Here is a 21680-nt window from a genome sequence, read left to right as displayed (position 1 = left end):
GGGACAGAGAGCTCATCCCCTATGGCCCTCTGCTGCCTAGTTTGACGAGGAACAAATTTGCTCTTGGTCAGAGTCTACAAGTGCAGTACTGAATAGTTAATCTAGCACCTATATTTACAGGTACTAACTGTGTAGTGAATGCCCTGCACATGTAAACTGTGATGCTTTACTGCACAGATTAATCTACTGTGTAGCAAAATGTTTCATGTAGATGCACCATGTTATATCAGTTATAAACAAGGCAAAGCCAAGCCAAGATGGCTCCTGTTCTAGTAAACAAAGCAGGAATATAAATGTATTTTGGAAGCAGATAATAATGCCATGTAGAAAAGCACTCTTTTGGAATAACATATGGAGGTAATGTTTGGGAAAAGAGATGTAGAAAGGCTGTCCCACATACTCTGTTTTAGCTCTGGGACTTACCTTCCAACGTCACAAATATTCTAATCAGTAAAAGAAGCACCTGACATTCAGCTTTGTTTCAGGAAAAGGGTAGGGCACCGGGTAGGTATAATGGGGCCTAGCAGATAGCTTTGAACATACTTGAATTACTAGTGGATAGTTTAGGAGAGGATGCGCACCTTGAAAGGTCAGCATCACAGGCACAGCACGATATATAAAACTTTTAGAGAGCAGCCTCAACATTTATGTCCCATCCAGCAAAACATGTATATACTGACTCAACTTTAAACATGAGGAGTTCCATTGACTTCAGTGAGAAGGACAAGAGATTTCTTGTACAAATTCACCAACTCTAAACTTAAGTTTAACAGATCTTCCCTTCTTCAAGTAAGTAGCATTAGATCCTCTGTGGGTGTTAAAATAGTTCAGTGAGAATCAGTGCATCTAAACCAATTTACATAAGTAGAGGAGCTTGCCCACATATGGTTTTTCATGGTCAGTAGAAGTTCCTTCTGTCTGCAAGTCGCTCTTTATTTAATACGTATCAGCCTTAATCCATTTGCTACTAGGTTCTCTCTCCTCAAAGTCCTTCAGGCTCAAATGAAAAATATTGTCTGTGAAAGCAGCAGTGATTTTACTTTTTCAGAAAGTAACTGGATATAATTTACTACTCTGTTTATGACTGGTGACGACTTCCAGGAAAAATGCAAAGCTAGCTGTTTTGAGATCTTATACCGATTGTAACTTATCAAGTCATAGGCCTTTTTAGCACTAGAGACATCATTCTGGCTTAGTAATCCCTTCAGAGAATTCCTTCCAACAAATATAGAAGAGTGCCATCATGATGAGAGAGAGCTTTTCCTCTAAACTGTTTACCATCCCAAAATAGATGGCAATGAAAAGAATGGCTTCCCAAAACTTAAGGGGTCATCCACTTATCAGAAAGACATTACCACAAGTACTCTACATGGGTCACTTACCCTTTCCGGTGTCTCATAGTCATTTGAAAGTCGGTAAAAAAAAGATATAATGCAATATCAACAGACAGCTGTCCTAGTGGGCATTGGGAAGTTAGAATGACTAGCATTTCTGAGCTATGGTGTCACTGACAAAGGAATGATGATCTCACATTTCATACCAATTCACATATTCAGTGTGGTTAGACAGTGAGACTCAACCTAGCTCCCAACTGACGCCCCCCCTTCTCTCTCTTGACACTAGATCTGGCTAGTTAACACGTCTGGAATGAAAATGAACTTACCTCTGAGCTGGCAAATCCAAGGGGCATATCTGGTTTCCCAGGTTGGAAGATTATCTCACCCAAGCTAAGTTCCCCAAAGATATATAAGCTAAGCTAGGCTGGTGGTCTCAGCAGAGCTGACTTGAGCACTGGGTGTCTTATCCATAAAGGAGTACAACTAACAACAACCAGCAAATATGATGACGTTGAAAGTGGAGGATCTGGTAGGTACAAGCTGCCTTTGCTTCCTCTCAATTACTATTATTTCAGGGTTTTTATTGTAATTAGTCAATAACAGTGTCTTTGTTCATTATTATTATAGGTATCTGTAGGGTGATTGTCATTGCTGAATCATATTATGCTGAAATTGTCCTTGGGGTTTGGGTTTTCCATTAATCTAATAAAACAGTTGACTATATTTTGGATTGGCATATGATGAACCATGGAGTTAGGTTCAATTACCTTTGATTTACTTACTTTATTTGCTCAGATGCTATATTTGTTTACAATTATGCACGTGTTAACACTCAGTAAAAGATATGTGTAGATGTAGGTATGCACGATTAGCTTAACTTTTAAACCAAAATTGAAAGTTGCTATCTGTTCCTATACAAACTGTTTTCCATGGCCTATCTGACTTCCTGAAAAATAATATCTTAGACAACAGATAGCTTGAATATTCTTCTTAACGTTCATCTTAGTCAAATTGGATTGGATCAATAGACTAAGCAAATGTGACACACTCAGTCGAACACTGGAATGTTGTTTGGAAATTTCTCTTCCTCCCAGAAGAATATGTTAGGATGAAAATGCCATACAGCATAACCAGTTAATGCTAGTTTTAAATTCTTTGGCAAGACCCCTCTGATTTCTACAGTGCTAAAGTCTCCACCTCCAAAGTTGTGCAACAGCATTTGATATCAAAAACATTCTGGATTGTATAATTTCTGTGAAATATATCCCCAAATGCACTGTGCCTTCACATAACTTTAACATACTCTCTTAATGGAGGTACATAATCAAGCTCAGGAAACATTTTTAGAAACTATGCCTATGCCTTGTGGCATTAGATCATTAGCTAAGGCAGCGTAGCCAACCTGTGGCATGGGTGCCACAAGTGGCATGGACAAGCAGATGGGGGAAGAAGACAGGCGGCAGAGCAGCAGATAGCACAGGAAGCAGAAAGCAAACCAGAAAATTGGGCACGGAGCATAAAGCAAATCAGTAGTTTGGGCAAAGGAAGGGCACTGGAGTGACACTTGGAGAAGTTGCAGGGCTCATTTGTGCATGACTGCCAAAAAGGTTGGTTCCCATCAATTTATATGGTTTACAAAAAGCTATTTCATTCCCAGGCAATACAGAACAACTTTGTACTGAGAGGGAGATACCCAGGGTGGGGCAAGGGGTAGTGAGTCTTTCTACCTTTTACTCCAGTGAGTTTATATGGAGAGTAGTAGACAAGATAAATTAAAAAGGTAAGGTAGAGAAATAATAAACAGCAAAAAACAAACAAACAAACAAAAACCCACCCCAAGCCCCTTATTTATAATAAGTCTCATTATAAATTTTATAATGAGACTTATTCTGATATTGTTATTATACTAGCAAGCAGAACCTAGCCAGAAAGACAATTTATGGCATGCTCTTTTATAGTGGGCCTGATCCAGTCAGTGAAAGCTTCTCCATTGACTTCCAAGGTGTTGGGTCAACCTGCGAATTAGTCCTTTATGACAACTGTCATAACAGTTTAATTTGGCTTCAGAGTTTGTGAAAGTGTTGGGTCCCAGTTGCCACATACACTCTTACGTGGGGACAGACAGACCACTTTCAACAATAAGTTGTTCATGTTTTTGCAGTTGGTGGATACTTATGATTCTGTACTGCAGGTTGCATAATATTTCATTCTCTCTTGCAGGTGACGGGGAAGAAAAGTAACAGCAATGAGACTGGAGGTTTCCTCCCAGAAGACTTTAAACATGGAGAGTATGAAGCTACTGTGAGATTAGAGAAACAAGAGGATCTTAAGACACTCCCTGAAAACTTACTGGCCCGAAGAGATCGTACCTATGAAAAGGAGAAAAAGCTAGAGGCAGAGGTAGGCTTTTTGGTTTTGTGCTTATTTTTTATCATTTTGTGACAGCTGTACCTGTGAAGCTCTAAAAACTGTCCATGTCTTTTGTTCTAACCAACGTATCTTTAATGGTGAGTCTAAAAAATAAAACCTTGACAGATCTCAACCCAGGGAGAACAGAGTACCTGACACTGAGGCCACTTAACCAACACAAATCATCTCATTGACTTCAACAGGCTTTCAATCATGTTGCTCTGAAAACAGCATTAGATGCTGCTTCATTTTTCACTTCTAATTAAAGAACCAGAAATCTCTCATCTTCCTGTGGCTAGCTGTACAGTAAGCAAAGAGCTGGCATATCCAATTTGTAAACCTAATAATCATTGCTGGCATCAACCAAACAAATATCAATTGCAGTTTGGATCTCTCACCATTCCCCAGCATAAATTTAAGAACGTAGTTCTGTCCTGACGTCCTTTCTTTTACCAACCGCAGCCCCCGGAGCACGCTTTCTAGCACACCATGAAGTAGTAGTAGCCATTAAAATGACTCCTGTCAAAACAAATGAACAAGTACCCTTTTTTGGAATATAGCAGCTTTTCATCCCCCCATGTTTGTTTACTTCCTGTTTCATAAAGCACTACAACAGGTCTCCCATTCATCAGTGCAAATTAGCAACCTGCCACACTCAACACTTACAGCAGTTCAACTACATTAGAAAAATTCTACTTATTGAGAAAGAATCAGCAGTTTAAACAAAATAGTAGAAACAAGGCTTTTATTTACAAGGGAGGGGTATGTATATGAATATAAAATATTCATAAACCCAGAAATTACCCAATTTAACTAGATCATCACTAACCACAGAATTAATATTTTCAAACTCACTTATTGATGGAGTATTCACAAACATAATTATCAAACAGTTCTCGGGAATTTGATGCCTGACCCATGGCTCACTGATAGTAGGAATCTTTCCACTGACTCAAGTAGCCCACAAATCTACATTTTTAGTTGGTTAGCAGAAAGTAACACTGTTGAGTCAAACTAAAACTGGCATGAATCAGGCTAATTTAAGGATATATTTTCCTTGAGCAGAGTTAAGTTAAAGCTACACAAAAAAAGCAGGAGGAATGAAGTATGCTCTTCATCCTGAAAGGTGCTTAGGACATGAAGCTTATATTGAAATCAAAATGAATTACACATGCTTATCATCTCAGTATTTGACTATACTGAAATGGCCATGAAATGTTACAGGTTGTAAGGCCGGAAGGGAAAATCTCGTCTATTTAGGCTGATTCTCTACAAGACACAGGCAACAGAATTTCATTCCTACCATCTATGGTTGAATTTCAGCACTTGTTTTAGAAAAAGAGGTCCAATTCTGAATAAAGTTCACAAGTGCTGTAGAATTCACTCTCTCTCTTAGAAATATATTTTATTAATCATCCCAATGCTGTTCATAAACTGCCTCTTATTTGCAGTCTGTACTTCACTAATCTCAAATGAGGGAATAAACTACATTGGTGTTTTAAAAAGGAAAGGAGTTTTATGTTTTGTCTGGACTCATCATTATCCTCTGCTTGATTCATTCAGCTCAAGAAGAAAAAGCTAGAGGAGAGACCAAAACTTGAAAACTTGCAGGATCTTGAAAAAATTATTCAGCTGAAGAAAAGGAAAAAATGCAAGAAAGTGAAAGTGCCCATTTTAAAGGATCCTGAACCTGAAGTAATTGTGAGTTCTGTTTTATCAGCATGTACATTCTTCTGGGAAAGACTGGATGGGATTTCTAGAATACTGTATAGCTGTAATCCATATTTATATTCTGCATATTTCTTTCTATCAGATAGAATCAGTGGATGTACCAACGTTTTTAAAAGCAGCACTGGAGAATAAGTTGCCAGTAATTGAAAAATACTTGTCAGATAAAGGGGATCCAGATGCTTGTGACGAGGTACATTTATATTCTTACTTCAAAGCCAACTACAAGAGAGAGCACTATATGCAATTAAGCAAAATCTCAGTATCCATTACATTTTGTAGGTTCCTGAGGTTTTGTAGTGTAAAATAAGATGATAAACTACAGGGAAGTACGATTTATTAGGTTTTCTTGCTTTAAAGGAATACCTGGAAATATAGGAAGTATATTTTACCTACAGAAGTATGTGTGTTTAATGGAAACGTGTTGGTGGTCAGGAAACCCTGATTTCCTTTGACAAAAAGCCTTTCAGTACTATCGGATTCAATGTCAGTGAGCTGCAAGACAGAAACCTTTCAGCTTAGCTATAGAAACTTGATTCTTTTGTTCTTAGCAACACAGCTTTTTGTTTTTGGTTATCCACTTTTGCCATATTCCCAGCTGAGAAGAGACCATCCGCCTCTTAGACTATATCCTGTGTAAAATTGCATTTGCAACATAGTATAAAGACAGACTTGGGAACTCAAGAGGTTCAGAATATTTTTAACTTGAACGCCACATTGCAGACATTACTCATTCCCGTTAAAATATGCTGGGTAGGCAGCTCTCATCTGGTAGGATGCTATTAAAATTTAGCAGATTTAAAGTCTCAAAAGTATAAGCACTTGAAAATGAATCAGCATAAAGTATGTGTTTTCCATCATCTGGGCTATGAGCGGGAAAAGGATTTGATTTTAAACACATCTCTTTGTACCTTCACTTAGTATTTGACTTATCACTATTTTAATTAACAGTACAATCGGACTGCACTGCACAGGGCCTGCTCAGAAGGACATCTAGAGGTGGTAAAAAAGCTGGTGGAAGCTGGAGCCCAACTGGAATTCCAAGATATGGTATACACATCTATATATGGATTTTTTTTTCTTTAAGAACCTGCTGTTTTGAATATGCCAGTTTTCAAAAAGACCTATACATGTGAGATCAAAATTACTAACTTGACACCACTGATTCTAGAGACTTGTAGGAGTTTACCTCTAAAACAGGTCTATGGAAAAAAGGGTTCAAAACCACGCTGTCTGGTGCTTCTTAGTCTCATGAAAATAACTTCTGGAAGATGCAAAATGAACAGATTGCCTAGCATGTAACTTGTGTTGCTACTTCACAGTAGGCCCTGCCCAAGAGCCTGCAATCAGGCTACTCTAATCTATCACCCCCAGGTGGTGGTGGAGATACCACAGCCTGATTTCTTTACAGCATGCTTACTGCTATACATCCTCTCCATCCCAATGTGCTAGAACAGGATTTCTGTACTGGACAAAGGTGGGAACACTGCACTTCTGGAATGCTCTCCATGGGTAGCTAAGTATCAACAGCTTTTGCAGCTGTTTCTGTGCTTCTCCATTCCCAGCTCTTTGTCTCATTGCTACACAGCAGGGATCAGAAAAGCCTCTCATCTCCTTGCTTAACACTCCAGAGACTGCTGATGGGAGGGGTAAGAATGTAAAAAGATCTGCAAAGGCAGGAGGATGCCTCTGAAGGGCACTGGGGAAGGGAGAAAATGATGGTCCCTCCCCTGAAAAGGCAGAGGCAATAACTAAAATTGGAACTTTGGCTGGGGGAGAGGAAGAATGACAGAAGAGGTATCTAATCCACTTTTTAAAACCTGCAGAAGACCTCGAAGGAATACAACTCCTTTTCTGTTACGTTTTGAATTTTCCTGATTTTTTTTTGGAGTTCAAAAGGCATGAGTGTCAAAACAACTGTGGTTCAATTTTTGGCATCTAAACACAGGAATTCTCATCCCTGCCCACCAACAACTGTGCTTCTAAACCAATAGTAGGCACCAAAACATCCAAAGCTTTGTGCTCATATGCCCTGATCACCCACTATTTGCCTGACCCCATTAGGCTTTGGGGTTGCTTAGCACTTCTATAAGATTAGAAGATCATTCAGGGAGCAGACACATGGATTCAGAAGTCTAACTGCAGGCAGCCACATGTTAAGATTTGGAACCTCTTCTTGTAAATTACTATGTAGAAAACCAAACTGCAGTTTGACTAAAACTGTCTTACAAAATTTTTAACTTAAGTTGCTTTGGCCCAGATCCTCAAAGATGTACCAAACTTGTACTGATGACTATATAGCCTTAAGGATCTGGGCCATTGCAAATGAGGTCCTACATAGACCTTGCTGCCTCAAGCACAACATGCAATAGTTGTGAAGGATGATGTATCAGTGGTACTAGGGACAATAGGGCCTAATAAAAATGCTGCTAATAGCTACAGCCAATTTGTTTTAGGTCAGATTGTATCAGAACACACTAGTTTTCATTAATTTTAGAACTTCTATCAGAATTGTTCCTTTTGCTATTTTGGGGGTTCAGTAATTTTATATTTGTTTTTCTTGGTCTAGCTTGAATCTACTGCTATTCACTGGGCATGTCGTGGGGGAAACCTGGAAGTTCTGAAGTTCTTGCTAGACAAAGGAATAAACAGAAATGCTAGAGACAAGGTAGGTTCTTGCGTGATGCAAAAGCACTTTTTAAGCCTGTCTGAAGAACTGGTCCTTACTCCAAATTCTAACTGCTTAGTGGCAGTTCTCAGAATGTTCTGCCTCTTAGGAAAGTTAATTATCAAAGGAAAAAAAAACACCTACACCCACTGATTTTTCCCCCCTCCCATTTACCAGCTGCTAAGTACACCTCTGCATGTAGCTGTGAGGACGGGTCGGTATGACTGTGGTGAACACCTTATTGCTTGCGAAGCAGATCTTAACGCCAGAGACAGAGTAAGTAACATACTTCCCTAACATACTGTATTTGTTACTTCTCAATTATAATCTCACAAGGAGCAAACACACCTTTATAATTCCACTTGATTGTAAAATTACTGTCCGATATTCAGCCTAGAATGCTGTCCTAAAGCTGCAGGCTCTAACCTGTAATCAGTCTTGTTCTTTTTTAGGAAGGAGATACACCTATGCATGATGCAGTGAGGCTGAATCGTTACAAAATGATTAGACTCCTGATTCTTTATGGAGCAGATCTAAATATAAAGAATGCTGTAAGTATTAACAAAATGTTACATTAAAATATTTTCATTAGAATAGTTTCATAGATTTCAAGGCCAAAAGGGATGCTTACGCTCATCTAATCTGAACTTTTTGAGACTCACTCAATCAATTAATAAATGGTGAATGTATTCTTGGACATGTCAGGTTTTTTTTTTTTTTTCAGATTGTCAAAATTGTACCAGCAATAACTTAAAATTTTATTCCATAAATTTTTACTACCAAATGACAGATTTTAAAAGACCCCAAATACTTGATTCTTTGTTACAAACTCTCACACTCACATTGTATAACCAAGTACCATTTAAAACCACCACTGAAACAGCATCTTGTTGAATGGATGACTGGTTAATTATTGACCTGACTGGTTAGCCACATTAAGTCAAGTCAATCAGGGGAGATCTCAGGCTAAACTGAATTTTAATTTAGGAAGAAATTGACCTTTTGTTGTTAGAAAGTCTGCCAGTGGCAGCTGTGGAACAAGCAGAGGTCTGCAACCAGTTGCTAAAATACAGCAAATAAAACCCTGGCAGGTTGGAAAGTGACCTTTATTGCCCTCAATCAATGATTTTTACAATGAACAATTTGGGGTTAAGGAAATTAATCTGTTTTGACACCTAGCTTAACACCTCGCTAATATTGCCAGATGCTTTCTTCAGTTCACTATTTAGTCTTTATAACAGTGTCACTGATAGCAATATTAGCATATGCACAGAGACTGAGGGTCAGACTTTGTCTACAAAATGAAACTTGCTCATGTTTGACATACACTATTATTTTTTAAACCTGTTTAAAGTGGTAAAAATTCTTATGTAGGTATTCTTCAGTTTCAAAGTGGCTGAGTGTAGCTTAGTGTCAACACATTCCTAATCAGTTTAAGCCAAGACAAAATAAATCTGCTGTAAATTCAACATTTAGCTGTATATTTTGCAGATGGAATTTAAATGGCTAATATAGCCTGATTCCACTGAAACTAGTGGAAAGTTTGTGATCAACTGGTTATCTGCCCTGGATCAACACCCCAATACTATAGTGATACGTAGCCATTAGGAATCAAAGTCCATACATTATATATCTGTGCTACCCACACCTAGGAGAGAACAAGAATAGTAGATTTATTTTGGAATTCACCTCTTGAAATTAAACCTGTTTTTTCCTCACTCTATTAAATAGGAAGGAAAAACCCCTATGGATCTTGTACTTCAGTGGCAGAATGGCGCCAAAGAGATATTCAACAGCCTTAAAGACAAATCCTATAAGAGCTCACAGATAGACACATTCTGAAGAGGAAAAAAACCTGTCTCCTCTTTAGCAGTTGTAAAATGGGATTTTAAAAAGCCTGATGAAAAATAGCCCTGAACATACTGTTTTTACTGACTACAAATTGCTGGTCCTACTCTACTATTTATACATGCCTTTATTGGAATACTGTAGGAAAATGCAGAAAAAGAATCAAAAAGACTGTTTAAGTATTCCAATTCCACTGGAAGTAAAATTGCTTTATTTATTCTTATTTATTTTTTAAATTTTTTCTTGCTGTCCTTCAGGGGCTATCTACTGTTCATCTTGATCACAAGTAATGTTACTACTACTTTTAAATGGAGTTTCAATTACTAATGTGGTCACCTCAGTCAGCACTATTAACCCTCTCGGGCCTCTCTGTCTTCTTTTAAATCTTTACAGCATTTCCAAGTATACTAGTGGCTTCACATCTTATCAAGTCTTTCAGTAGATCTAAAGAGCTAATATTTGTAACTGTTATTCCATCTTTGCCAAATTGTCTGTATTAGAATAAGCTGTTAAACAAGTGCAATATGTGGAAGACTGTGGAAGGCAATAGGTTTAGAAATACCAGGTGGAATTAAAGGAGTAGTTCATAATTGGGTTTACACACCGAACAATCTACTGACAAAGAAGCTCAAGCACTGATGTCAGATGTTAATTGGTTGGACCACTGGGTTCAAATGTCACGTGATGAAAGTAAGAGAGTAAGAGTGGAAGAAACATGCACCTCAGAAGTTCTAGGCATAGCAATGCACAGCCTGACAATTCAAGAATGAAATACAGATGATGTATATTTGTAAAATTTGTACTGCTTTTTATGTACATTTTGTATTGATCCTATTTAAGATTTAATAAACTGCGTGGCTCTTTTTATCTGTTTGAGTAGATCCTGCTTATGCAGTAGTGCAGAAGCAGCCCTGTCTCTGTTGACTGCCTTAGATCAGGGCTGTCCAACTGGTGGCCTGCAAGGGGCTAAATTGCACCCCTCAGATTTCCAGCTGGGTATCACTCCCTCATCCATCCGCCTGCAGAAGCAGCCAGGGTCTCTGGGCCCTCTTTCCCTGCAGCTTCCACTTCCCCACCACAAGGGCAGATTGGTGCAGCCCAAGAGCCTGTAGTGCTTAAGCTGGGGGAGCCAGCATCCCAAAGCACAAAAAGCACCATGCAGCAGGGGAGCCGGGAATATTAGGATGAGGGGGCGACCTGGTGCAGTGTAGGGAAGAGCTTCCATGCCTAGTGCAGCCAGGGGTGGGGAAGGGCACCCAATGGACTGGGACCACCCAGGCATGTAGTGCAGCTGGGGGTGGGGGCATGCGACATACAGGCCTGAGGGCCTATGGCTCTCACTGCTGCAGCCCCTGCTGATGTGGGCTGTGTGGTATGTGGCCCCAGGCCACTTAGAAGTTGGCCAGCTCTGTGTCAAGATACCTTTCCTCATTTGCCTAGAAATGCCAGCAATAAATCACCCCCTTTGTCACTGCTAAATGCCTTCTCAATTTTGGCAAACAGAACAGAGCCATGCTCTGTCCTGTACCCTGCCCCCTACAGATGCACCAGCGTTGGGAGCTCAAGACACTCTTTTCCAGAGCAGCATTCCTCATGTCGTGGTTCAGTGGTAGAATCCTCTTCTGCCATGCAGGAAACCTGGGTTTGATTTCTGGATGCACACAGAGCTTCCATGCTCTGGAAGTCCAAGCTTGGTCTGGACTTTGGGCTCTCTTTCAGTGGCCTGAAGTGGGGATGGAAGGTCTGGGCAGTCTCCACTCTTCCATATTCCTGCCTAGGAGCATGCAGCAAAGGTCTTGGTGACCTCTCAAACACCATGGCCCAAAAGGATCCACAGTTCCCTACTACACAGGCCATATACTACTGTCCAACTCTTAAATGGGAGAAATGCTAATGCCCTTTGTGCCCATGCTCTCCACTTCAGACAGACTCCAGCCAGCAAGCATTACCAAAAGACTTAAAGCCTCACAACACAGTGACGATGATTTTAAGAACTAGCTCTATTTAGACTGCCGTAAAGAGGGATGCATATGGATTACAAAACTGGGATTGCTGCACGAGTGAATATAAATAAATGGGACAAGACAGCGTGCACACAGAACATCCACAAACACACAGAAAATTCTTTGGCAGAGCTGTCCCTGAGGGATGAAATGAATTCAACAGCTGATCCTCTCCTCGTGCAAGCATTTTCAAAGCATCACCTAATTAAATCTAGCCCACTCTCTGCAATACCTTACAAACATATATGGACATTATAAATAATGGTCTGCTCTCTACTGGAAGTCATAAGACTAGATCCCTGTCACTGCCCTTGCCTGTGGGCTGTAGCTTCTCTACTCTCTTTTGTGCAACCAAACAGCTCACTACAAAAAGCCAGACAAAACTAGCTGGCAATATATTGCGAAATATGCAAACCAAAGTAACATCAGAGCCTTTGTAACTGGTAAGTACTGACAGGCCGCAAAGTGCTTAAGGGGATACAGAAAGATTTCAGAAGCTTGAAGAAAAATGGGGTGAAACAACATTTTTTTACCAATGCCTGAGGCCTCACGTTTTCTTAAAGACCAAAAAAGAGAGACCATTAGAAAAGGTCTCTACATTTTAACTGAGATCAAATGAATATAAGCAATGCAACATTGCTTGCTTTGACTTCTTGGCTCTCTCTACCTCTCACTCAGCAAACAATTTCTCACTCCCGGTACATACGTTTGTGGCAAAGGCAAGACACAGCAAAGCAATGCCTTGCTCCTTTCTAGGTAGTAATCAGTTGTGTTTGGTTCCCCTTTTTGAGCATAAGGCCAGAACACATATGATATAAAATCATAAAATGGTATATTATCAGCAAGGATCCTGGTTTTCTTTTCTTTCTATATATGTATAAAAAGAAAAAAGAAAACCAGGATCCTTGCTGATAATTAAAATGAAACACCACTAATATATATATTTATAAAAAATAACATGGTATATTATGGAAAAATGTGCATTTTGGGTTACTTTTTTAATCCAAAAAATTGGGCATATTTTTTTTTTTTTCAGAGAAAACCAGGATCCCTGATTATCAGCTACACCCTGTGACTGATGATGAAATAAATGAACTTGATCACAAAACTCAGAAGTGACAATAATAAAGGCAAATATTCCAGCACCTCAAAGTAAAAATCTTACAGTGAGTATTGCCTGCCATTGCCTAAAGTATTAGTAAGACTGACTTTTGCTTTAAAACAATTCTCCCCAGTTCAGTGCTGAGTCACACTGAGGATCAACTGCAAAAAGATTTTTGCAATCACTTACTTATTATTACTTGCATTTCTCACCTTGTTGCCTGAGGAAGTCACTGTTTGCAACCCATGAGTCGAAGAGCCCATTACAAGCTCTTGTATATGACTTTTAAAACTTAAAGCTTTAACCAGGACTTGAAAGAGTCATAAAAAAAGACTGGCAGCAGGAAAGAATTGATTAGAAGAGAACTACAATTTGCAGGCAGCTGGACAGGGGAAGGGACTGGTGGAAGGAAGCGGGTAGCAGAATGGACACTCTTGCATACATACTGACCCTGACATATGGTCTTATTTAGCTTTGCCTTTTTTGGATAAGGTGGAGGTTGCTTAGATAAGACAGCTGTTGTATCGTTGTAGTGGCTCATCATACTGATCACATGGTGTTATTTTGGCCCCTTGCAGTCCATCTGCTGTATGCACCCATCACCCCAAATTATTAAATTTTCAACGAATAAAGGACAGGCCATTACAGACTATTCTAACATGAACTTAGATTTCTTTGCAATTCAGAGATGTTGGAATGTCCTTTTCAGCTGATGATCGTAATGATGCAAAATTAGGCAGTGCTATTTTGCACTGTGCAACTGTCTTTTGTAGACCAGCTCCAAGAGCAGGCTGTATCGAATAGCAGTTGTAAGATGAAGTATATGGAAACTTCCTAAGCCTCAAAGAGAAGTACCAGCCAGGTTTTTAAAAGGGCTTATTAGAAAATTATTTTAATATAGAAAGAAACAAAGTCAGTCATACAACTTGTGGTAACATTTTTAAATTCTAATACTGCAACATTTCTTACCCCCATGACTAAGGATGGTTGGGAGTAGACCATGGCTCTAATAAACAGGAGAAGCAGCTTAGCCCTCTGAAACCAAAAGAAAGAGCTTTTGGCTGTGGTGAAGCATTGTTAATATATCAGCCCTATTCCTGCATCTCTTTTACTTAAATACATATATAAAAATGGATATACTCCATTCTGAACAGTGAAGTAGTGAATCCAGGAAGGAGCTGGGAGGAAGGTGAGAGGAAGTGCCTTCTGGTTTTGATCCTCATACTTGAGTCTTGGCTCTTTTGCATGCTGGAAGGGTCTCTTCTTCCTCCTCGACCGGTTGAGGTTTCTTCATGGTATATACCACACCACAGGCTGTCTTCCTGGTTTCTGGAATTTAAAATGTGAAAACCACATGAAAGCTTAGAATAGCTGAGGTATAACAATGCTAATCTCTGAAGAGTTCACTTGCAGAACCACCTCCATGCCCCTAAAATACTGGATTGTTTTCTGCCAATCACAAACACTGGGATGAGGTGAGGGGGATTGGAAGGGGTGTCAACCCTCTCCCTTCCTCCTACAGAAGGAGACTGTAATGTATTCACATAAATGCCAGAATGTCAAAAAGATGTTCAAAAACAGCAGGACAGCAATGTTCAAACATTAAAGTTATTTCAGTCTGGAGGGCTTCCGGCAAGGTCTCTCCAGCTTTGTTCTGGATATGCTATATTGGGGAAAAATTAAGCTGCTATAATTTACGCTGGCAAGTATTCTGCACTGTGAATAGGCACAGTCCAAAATTTCTGACCCTGCTGCCAAAGGAGGACTCAAAGGCCTGGTCCACACAGGACTGGGGGCATCTGCAGGCTTGATGCTGGTGCAGTAAACCCTACCAGGGGAGCTGCACAAGTGTAGCATGTTTATGCTAGGGTTCCCGTTGGTATAATTATGTGCAAAGGCCTCATTTAGACTAGGCACTAGAGGTGTCAGCAACATCAGGCAAAACAGAATAAGTGGTATACAGATACCACGTGCACAATTTGAGAAAGGCCGAGTATAGAAAAAGGGTTAAATGGGCACATTTTGTATAAGATGAACAAGGAGCTAAAGCTGGCTCTCCAAACTCTATAGCCTCCTGAAGTAGGAGGCCACAAGGTGCTGACTGAGAACAAACTGTCCACCGATGCTGATGTAATAAAAAAAAAAAACCAGTGTAGGAAGAAGTCAGAAAGGGTTTGTTTACACATTTTTTTAAGAAAGCAAAAAATTCAGTGTTCTCTCTAGCCTGAAGACTACTGCACCCTACAAATTAATTAAAATAAACTTCACAAAAGGTAATAGAGAAACATGCACAGATTTTCATCAGATTATTCAAAACCTTTATATGATCAAGGGACTAATTAACATTTTGGAAAAAGGCTATTTCTGGTAAACATCCTACTCTCCACTTTCACAAAAAGGTATGCAAACTCATAGTAGCCATTCTCTAATAGGTGCTCCCAGCAAACATGCTCTTGATGACTGAAGTACAGTACCTTCCAGGATTTCTGTATAAAGCAGCAGCTAAAATTGTCAAACCCACTTTATTAAACAATGCCTACTGCAAAAAGACTCCCCCCCACTTCCCCACAAAGCTGTTGGTAGTACGATCATAGCTTTGTATCAGCCAGTAAGCATTTGGTTACAGCACCAGTGTTAATAAACCTCACATTCGTTTCTCTTCACTACAATTTCCCCCCCGAACATACTAGAAGTTCACTGGAGATGAACTCACTGTAGAGACAAGACAGCTCATTTCATTATGCTCTAGGCCAGTGGTTCTCAACCTTTTCTGTACCAAGACACATTTGTAAACACTGATGGCCAGTCCTGACCCACAGCCCGCTGGCCCAGCCAGTGCCCTTCAACTCCAAGCCACAGATCACTGGCCCTGCTGGTGCTCTCACTCCTAGCCCAGAGTTCCTTGCCCCCTGGGCCATGATGGTGCCCCTCACTAGCAACCCACAGATCCCTGCCCCCCCAGCCATGCCAGAGGGGGGGCCCCCAGCTGCCCCCCCATCCCATTTGGGCTGGAGCATGGTAGCTGCAGCAACTCTGGCTCATGAGGGTGGCAGCAGGGCAAGTCCAGCCATGGCACGGGCTAGAGGGAGAAGAGGCCTGTGGCGTGTCCCACCCCCCCCCATCTTAGGCTGCGCCACACCAGGCAACCTGGTCATAGCCCCATCTGCCCCCCAAGCACCATCTCCCAGATGCACCAGTATGGGCACCATCCCTAGTGCCACTGGGCCAGTCATACAGCTGCTCCCTCAACACCCAAAGGACACCCCTCCCACAAGGACAGGCGCCTTCCCCCCCACCATGACGCAGCCTTGGCACCAGCCATCTTCCCCCAGTGCCAGTAGGCACCTGTCCCCGACCCCCACACCCATCCCTTCAACACCCGTCCCATAACCCATGCCTGGACAGTCCCCATCCCCTGGACCTCCAACTGTTGCTTCCCATACACTTACCTGCATCCAGCTGCTGGGGCTGCTCCTACAACCCTGCCTGGCTGCATGCCAGCCAAGTATGTGTGCACACACACATGTACACTTGCCCGCTGCCTCCAATCGCCCCAAGCAGCTCCTTGCTAGCTGGAATGCTTCCAGCTTGCAAAGGAAAATCCATGCTTTCCCCTGTTTTTCTGGGATTTTCTCACAACCTATTTAAATTCTTGTGACCCACTTTTGGGTTGTGACCCACAGGTTGAAAAACACTGCTCTAGGCCAGGGGTTCTCAAATTTGTGACACCACGACCCTGAGTATTAGATGGTGACAGTGCATGATGGAGAGCTTGTACAGGGCAGCCACTGCCACCATCCACCACTCTGGGCCACTGCTGCAGCCCCATGCCACCGCGCATACCCCCTGGGAAGTTTATGGCCCCCTTTTAAGTTGCTTGCAACCCACAGTTTGAGAACTCCTGCTCTAGGCCATACAACAGCCCACAAGAGAGCTGCTCACGCAACCTTCAGTTCTGGCTGACAATGAGGGATGGAATAAAGATGGACAAATGAAGAGTAAAGCATTAGCTTTTCAACTAAAGCAAGAGTGTTGAGCCCCCAAGCAGATCTAGCCCATGGTCCTGTCTCATCTAGCCCATGGGATTCCCTATAGTTTTAATTTGGTGGTGGAAGGGCAGTAGCTCATGGGGAACCCTGGGTGCCTGATCCCAGTGTGCAGGGCTGGGCTAGGGTGGCACCAAGTCCCAGGGCCCCCTGGGGTTGAATCCCACTGTGTGCCAGGCTGCCAGGGCCCCATCCCAAAGGCAGGGGACAGTGCCCAACCTCTAGGGTACAATCCTGGCCATGCAGGTGGGAGTGGATAGCACTGGGCCCCCAGAACCAATTCTAGTGGGAGAGGGTGGTGCTGGATTGCAGGGTCCAGCCCCAGCACACATGGGTAGGATGGGGCAGTGCCTGGCTCCTGGAGCCAGACACCCACCCTGGAACTGAGTAGGGATATTTAGCTTCTGACATTCAGGCCTCTGACACTTGCTTTTACAATGGGATTAGCAGGTTAAATCACACCTTAAGTAGTAACCCAGACACACATTTAAGTTAATTTAAGGCAGGGGGCAGAGCCAGTCCAAGAACGATGGACCCCTGCTAATGCCAGTTTTCTACTTGCTGGTGCAGGGGTCCCCCTGCACTTACAAGAAAGACATGATTGGAATCTAAAATCGCCAATCTTAAAACTGCATGTCCTAACATATATGTAGCATAGCAGAAGGCATGACTGTTGGGATCATGGAGCAGATGCCATCATGCCTTAAAAGACAATGTCTGCCAGAAACCTCTCTCTGGCCCTGTCTAAGGAAATTGGAGAGCTTAAGGAAAATGAACTGAAAGCTTGAAGACAGTGTGCATAACAAAAAGCACATTAATCTGATGAGAGGCACAGATACTCTCAGGAGGAAAGTGGGCTTGACCTCTAAGAAGAGTTAAGCTACCAGCAACTCAAGGCCTCTTTACTCCTAAATGAGAACATCCACATGGGAATTTTAATGTGCAGTAATTTCACACCTGTGTTGCCGATGAGCATTAACTGGTTGGTCACAGGAATTAACTGCCATCCATTTGTATGCATGACAGATTTCTCTTACAATGAGAACAATTCAAGCAGGAACAGACACAAATTAAAATCAGACATCTTTACAATGCAGCAGAGCTTTTGGGGCATGTGAAAACTGAAAACTAAAATATTGAAAAACTAACCCATGGCACAGGCTTAGCTAGCTGATTCTGTGTTCCAGTGAATGCAGTATAGTACAACAATTAGAAAAATGTTGATTTCAACTGTAGTAGATAAATACCTCTTGGTCTAAATAATAAAATATTGTATAGGAGCAGATAGGAAGGAGCCGCAGAGTTTGTGTTACATGAAGTGTTACATAGACTTCTGTGCTGAAGACACAAGGATACTTCAGTTTTCTGAAAAACAGCAGAACATCTGCCTATGCGGTAGCATTTCTTACCCAGCAAAGAGTTTGATTTCATATCGGGATTTTTCATATCAGATGTGAAATGGGCACAGAGCTCAAAGCTCCCACAGTTAAGATCCATGTCGAGACCAGGATCTGGCCCTTCACGAATCAAATGTTATTTTGCTACATAATGTAATAGAATAGCCTGTGATTTGATTGTGCAATCTGTGCTTTTTCAGAAGAGTCCCTTAAGTGCTATTATGAAGTACTCAAATAAAATTGCCACTACCAATAGGATCATTAATTTGCCTCTTACTCCAGGCAGAAGGACAAGACAATAAGGGAGAGGAAAAACAAAACCTGGAGAAGCAGCACACATTGATGATCAGAAAAGGCAGAATTCACAATGATTCTCTCTTGATGGTGTTACTAAAAGGGCTGTATTTTTAAAACTGAAAAGCAAACAATACACATGGAAGTTAATATAAAAACAGAATATAGCTACATTATTCACTCACCTCCATGGAGAAGGATGGCTCTGCAGTTGGTTGAAACAGCTGCCTTGGCATCACTTTCAGACAGGCCAAACAATAAACCTCTGCCACCTTTGTTAAGGATCTTAATTTGCTTGTTCTTTTTTGCATGTTAAGTGGTTCTTTCCCCATGCATAGATGTGGTCACTTGACAATAGACTGGGAACTATTAAAACTACAATTCAAAATGGTTTTGCATACCCCTACTTAGAAGTCAAGGAGAACATTCAGCCCCCTTGCAGCAACTCTGCAGAAGCCCACCTGGAAGTCCCCGTCAATTCTGCTCTTTCAGGCAAGTACTTATTTTGAAAAAAAAAATCAGTTCTTCCAACATAAACAATCTTCCCCTCAGAAAATGTCCCTTTTCTAGGAAGGATATTTTCTGACAAAAATCATTGCGAGAAGGCTCCAGACCAGATCCAGAGGAACCACACCAAGTTAGGTAAACTATGTCTATTTATTTTCACCCCCGCTCCACCTTTTCTTTTATTAGTATTTTTATGAGAAAAGTTGCTGTACATTTATTGTCACATGGCAGTGCCCAGAATCTAAAACACTATCAAACTATACATTCCTAACCTTGCAATAGAGGAACACCATTTCCATTCCAGATATACATTTCTGAAGACAGAAATAACCTGCACCTTTTTTTCCAAAACCAGATGATTAAAATTGGGGTGTTGCATTATATGCAAGAAAAAGGGAAATTTGAGTGGTGGGTAGGGGAAGAGGGAAGGGGTGGAGATGTAACAGTGTTAATTACTGCTGCTCTGGGAGCCACAGCAATTCATGCACTCACTGCATGGCTTGCTTCCCCTGCCAGACCCGTGGGGAGCTAACCTCCCCAACTGCATGCCGTGGTACCTGGAGCTGATCTACAGTCAGACCCAGCATGTGACCCTGGAGTCCAGCAGATAGGGTCAGTCCTAGACTCAGCATGCTAGGTCTGACCCTACATGCTAGCTCCAGAGCCATGTGGTCCCAGACTTGGTGTGTAGCCCCAGAGTCAGTGGGCATGGTTGGAGTCAGCAGGCAGCCACAGACCAGACACACAATTCCAAACAATCCCAGCTCTAGATCCACGAGGCACAGTTGGACTTTAGCACGCAGCCCTGGACCCAGTGGGCCAGGCTGGATGAGTCTGTGGGCCTATCAATCATGCAGGGCTGACAGTAGGCTTGGCTCCTTAGCTGCTGCTAACTTACCTCAATTTTTTTTTTCCCCTTCAGGCTCCTCTTCATAACAAGGGCGTGTGCTATATACTAGAGAATATGGTATGTGGAAACATTTCCAGAGTTAACTCTTCCGAATATCTTCCCACTGCCAAGAGTTCTGTTATAACAATCACAAACTCCAACAAGCTTATTTCCAAGTCAAGAACTTTTAAAAAACATTAGAGGGGGAAGGAAAGAGATAGGAATACTTCAAAGTCAACTGGATGTTTTGTACGTTCTTCTTAAATGATCAGATTTGACTTGCAAAAGGATACAGATTAGCTACATCATAAGGACCTCGCAGTTCTAAAGGCTAGAACGGAAAACAGAAGGCTGGATAAATACATGCTGACTGCAAGCAGCAGTGCTCAACCTTCAGCCTGAAGCTGTGTCCTCTAGCCCATAGGGCGCCCCACAGGTCTGGATGATATGACCCCATGCATGGGCATGCAGGGTTGCTTCACAGCCAGATCTGGTGCTTGGGGCTGGGCCAAAGTACACCTACTGACTGACCCTGTGAGCTCAAGTCATGCAGGATCCCACTTGCAGACTGTCCCCACACACCTCATCTAGCCCACGCGGCTGGAAGCTTGAGCCTCACTGGCTGTAGAGTCAGTCTGTACAAATATTATGCTGCAGACCAATAGCCATAAGTGTCTGTTTAAATTTTACATAATCATGAGATTCCAGAATTTTTGGTGATGCCAATGCAGAGTCAAGACAATGACTAACATTTAGGGAAAGCAGAAAACTCTCCAACTCTTTCATGAGTCGGGGGCCCCCTGGCCTCACTCCAAAAAAAGAAAGAAACCCAAAAAAACTCCCCTCACTTTCCCCACAGGATTCTCTGATAAAGCAGACACCAGAAGGGTCAGTACACACACCCACAGGAGGCCTCAAATGCCTCTACACAAACGCTCGTAGTATGGGCAACAAGCAGGAGGAACTCACCCTCCTGCTGGCTGACACCAGCCCGGACATAGTGGGGATTATGGAAACGTGGTGGGATGAAACACATGATTGGGCGGTGAATGTCAAGGGCTATAGGCTGTACAGGAGGGACAGGATAGGAAAGAGAGGTGGGGGCGTGGCACTTTATATTAAGGAGGCATACACATCCTTGTTAATTAGCAAGGAGCCATGGGAGGGGCACTCTGAAGTGCTTTGGGTTAGAGTACAAGGCAGTCGAGGGGAAAGAGACTTAACGGTGGGAGTTTACTACAGACCTCCCAACCAGGGAGAAGAGCTTGACCAGGAATTCTTGGGTCAGCTCACAGAGGCAGTGAAGGCTAAGGATGTGGTAGTCATGGGGGACCTGAACTTCCCAGACATCTGCTGGGAAGAGCAGTCAGCCAGGTCTGAATGCTCACGTAGGTTCTTGGCCAGAGTGCAGGACCTCCATCTAACCCAGGAGGTGCACAGCCCCACCAGGGG

General features: G+C 42.0%; 2 protein-coding genes across 2 annotated transcripts in view; one reads left to right on the top strand and one right to left on the bottom strand.

The window, feature by feature from the left end:
• Nucleotides 1-1714: 1714 nt before the first annotated feature.
• ANKRD1 (ankyrin repeat domain 1) lies at nucleotides 1715-10857 on the top strand. The gene is made up of 9 exons (XM_090058206.1): nucleotides 1715-1866; nucleotides 3558-3737; nucleotides 5310-5447; nucleotides 5560-5667; nucleotides 6426-6524; nucleotides 8044-8142; nucleotides 8320-8418; nucleotides 8595-8693; nucleotides 9874-10857. The coding sequence occupies exons 1-9, from the start codon at nucleotides 1840-1842 to the stop codon at nucleotides 9982-9984; spliced, it is 960 nt and encodes a 319-aa protein (XP_089914332.1). The 5' UTR covers nucleotides 1715-1839; the 3' UTR covers nucleotides 9985-10857.
• A 3101-nt stretch (nucleotides 10858-13958) lies between these two features.
• RPP30 (ribonuclease P/MRP subunit p30) overlaps nucleotides 13959-21680 on the bottom strand; it is a 29555-nt gene continuing 21833 nt past the window's right edge. The window contains exons 9-11 of the mRNA XM_090057868.1: nucleotides 20522-20559; nucleotides 19018-19097; nucleotides 13959-14424 (exon numbers count right to left, since the gene is read on the bottom strand). Of these exons, the coding sequence (XP_089913994.1) occupies nucleotides 14315-14424; nucleotides 19018-19097; nucleotides 20522-20559 (228 nt within the window). The 3' untranslated portion in view covers nucleotides 13959-14314. The remainder of the gene's footprint in view (nucleotides 14425-19017; nucleotides 19098-20521; nucleotides 20560-21680) is intronic.

The sequence above is a fragment of the Crocodylus siamensis genome, chromosome 7, assembly GCF_052110815.1.
Source record: "Crocodylus siamensis isolate JL-2025a chromosome 7, ASM5211081v1, whole genome shotgun sequence".
NCBI classification, from domain to species: Eukaryota; Metazoa; Chordata; order Crocodylia; family Crocodylidae; genus Crocodylus; species Crocodylus siamensis.
Note: the sequence above shows the minus strand (reverse complement) of the source record. Positions and strands in the feature narration are given on the sequence as shown.

What these genes read in the sequence shown, in the direction of transcription:
- ANKRD1 (XM_090058206.1), top strand. Translation starts at nt 1,840, where the DNA reads ATGATGACGTTGAAAGTGGAGGATCTG. An exon ending in ATCCAGATGCTTGTGACGAG is followed by an intron (nt 5,668 to 6,425) that starts GTACATTTATAT and finishes TTTAATTAACAG; the next exon opens with TACAATCGGACTGCACTGCA. An exon ending in ACAGAAATGCTAGAGACAAG is followed by an intron (nt 8,143 to 8,319) that starts GTAGGTTCTTGC and finishes CCCATTTACCAG; the next exon opens with CTGCTAAGTACACCTCTGCA.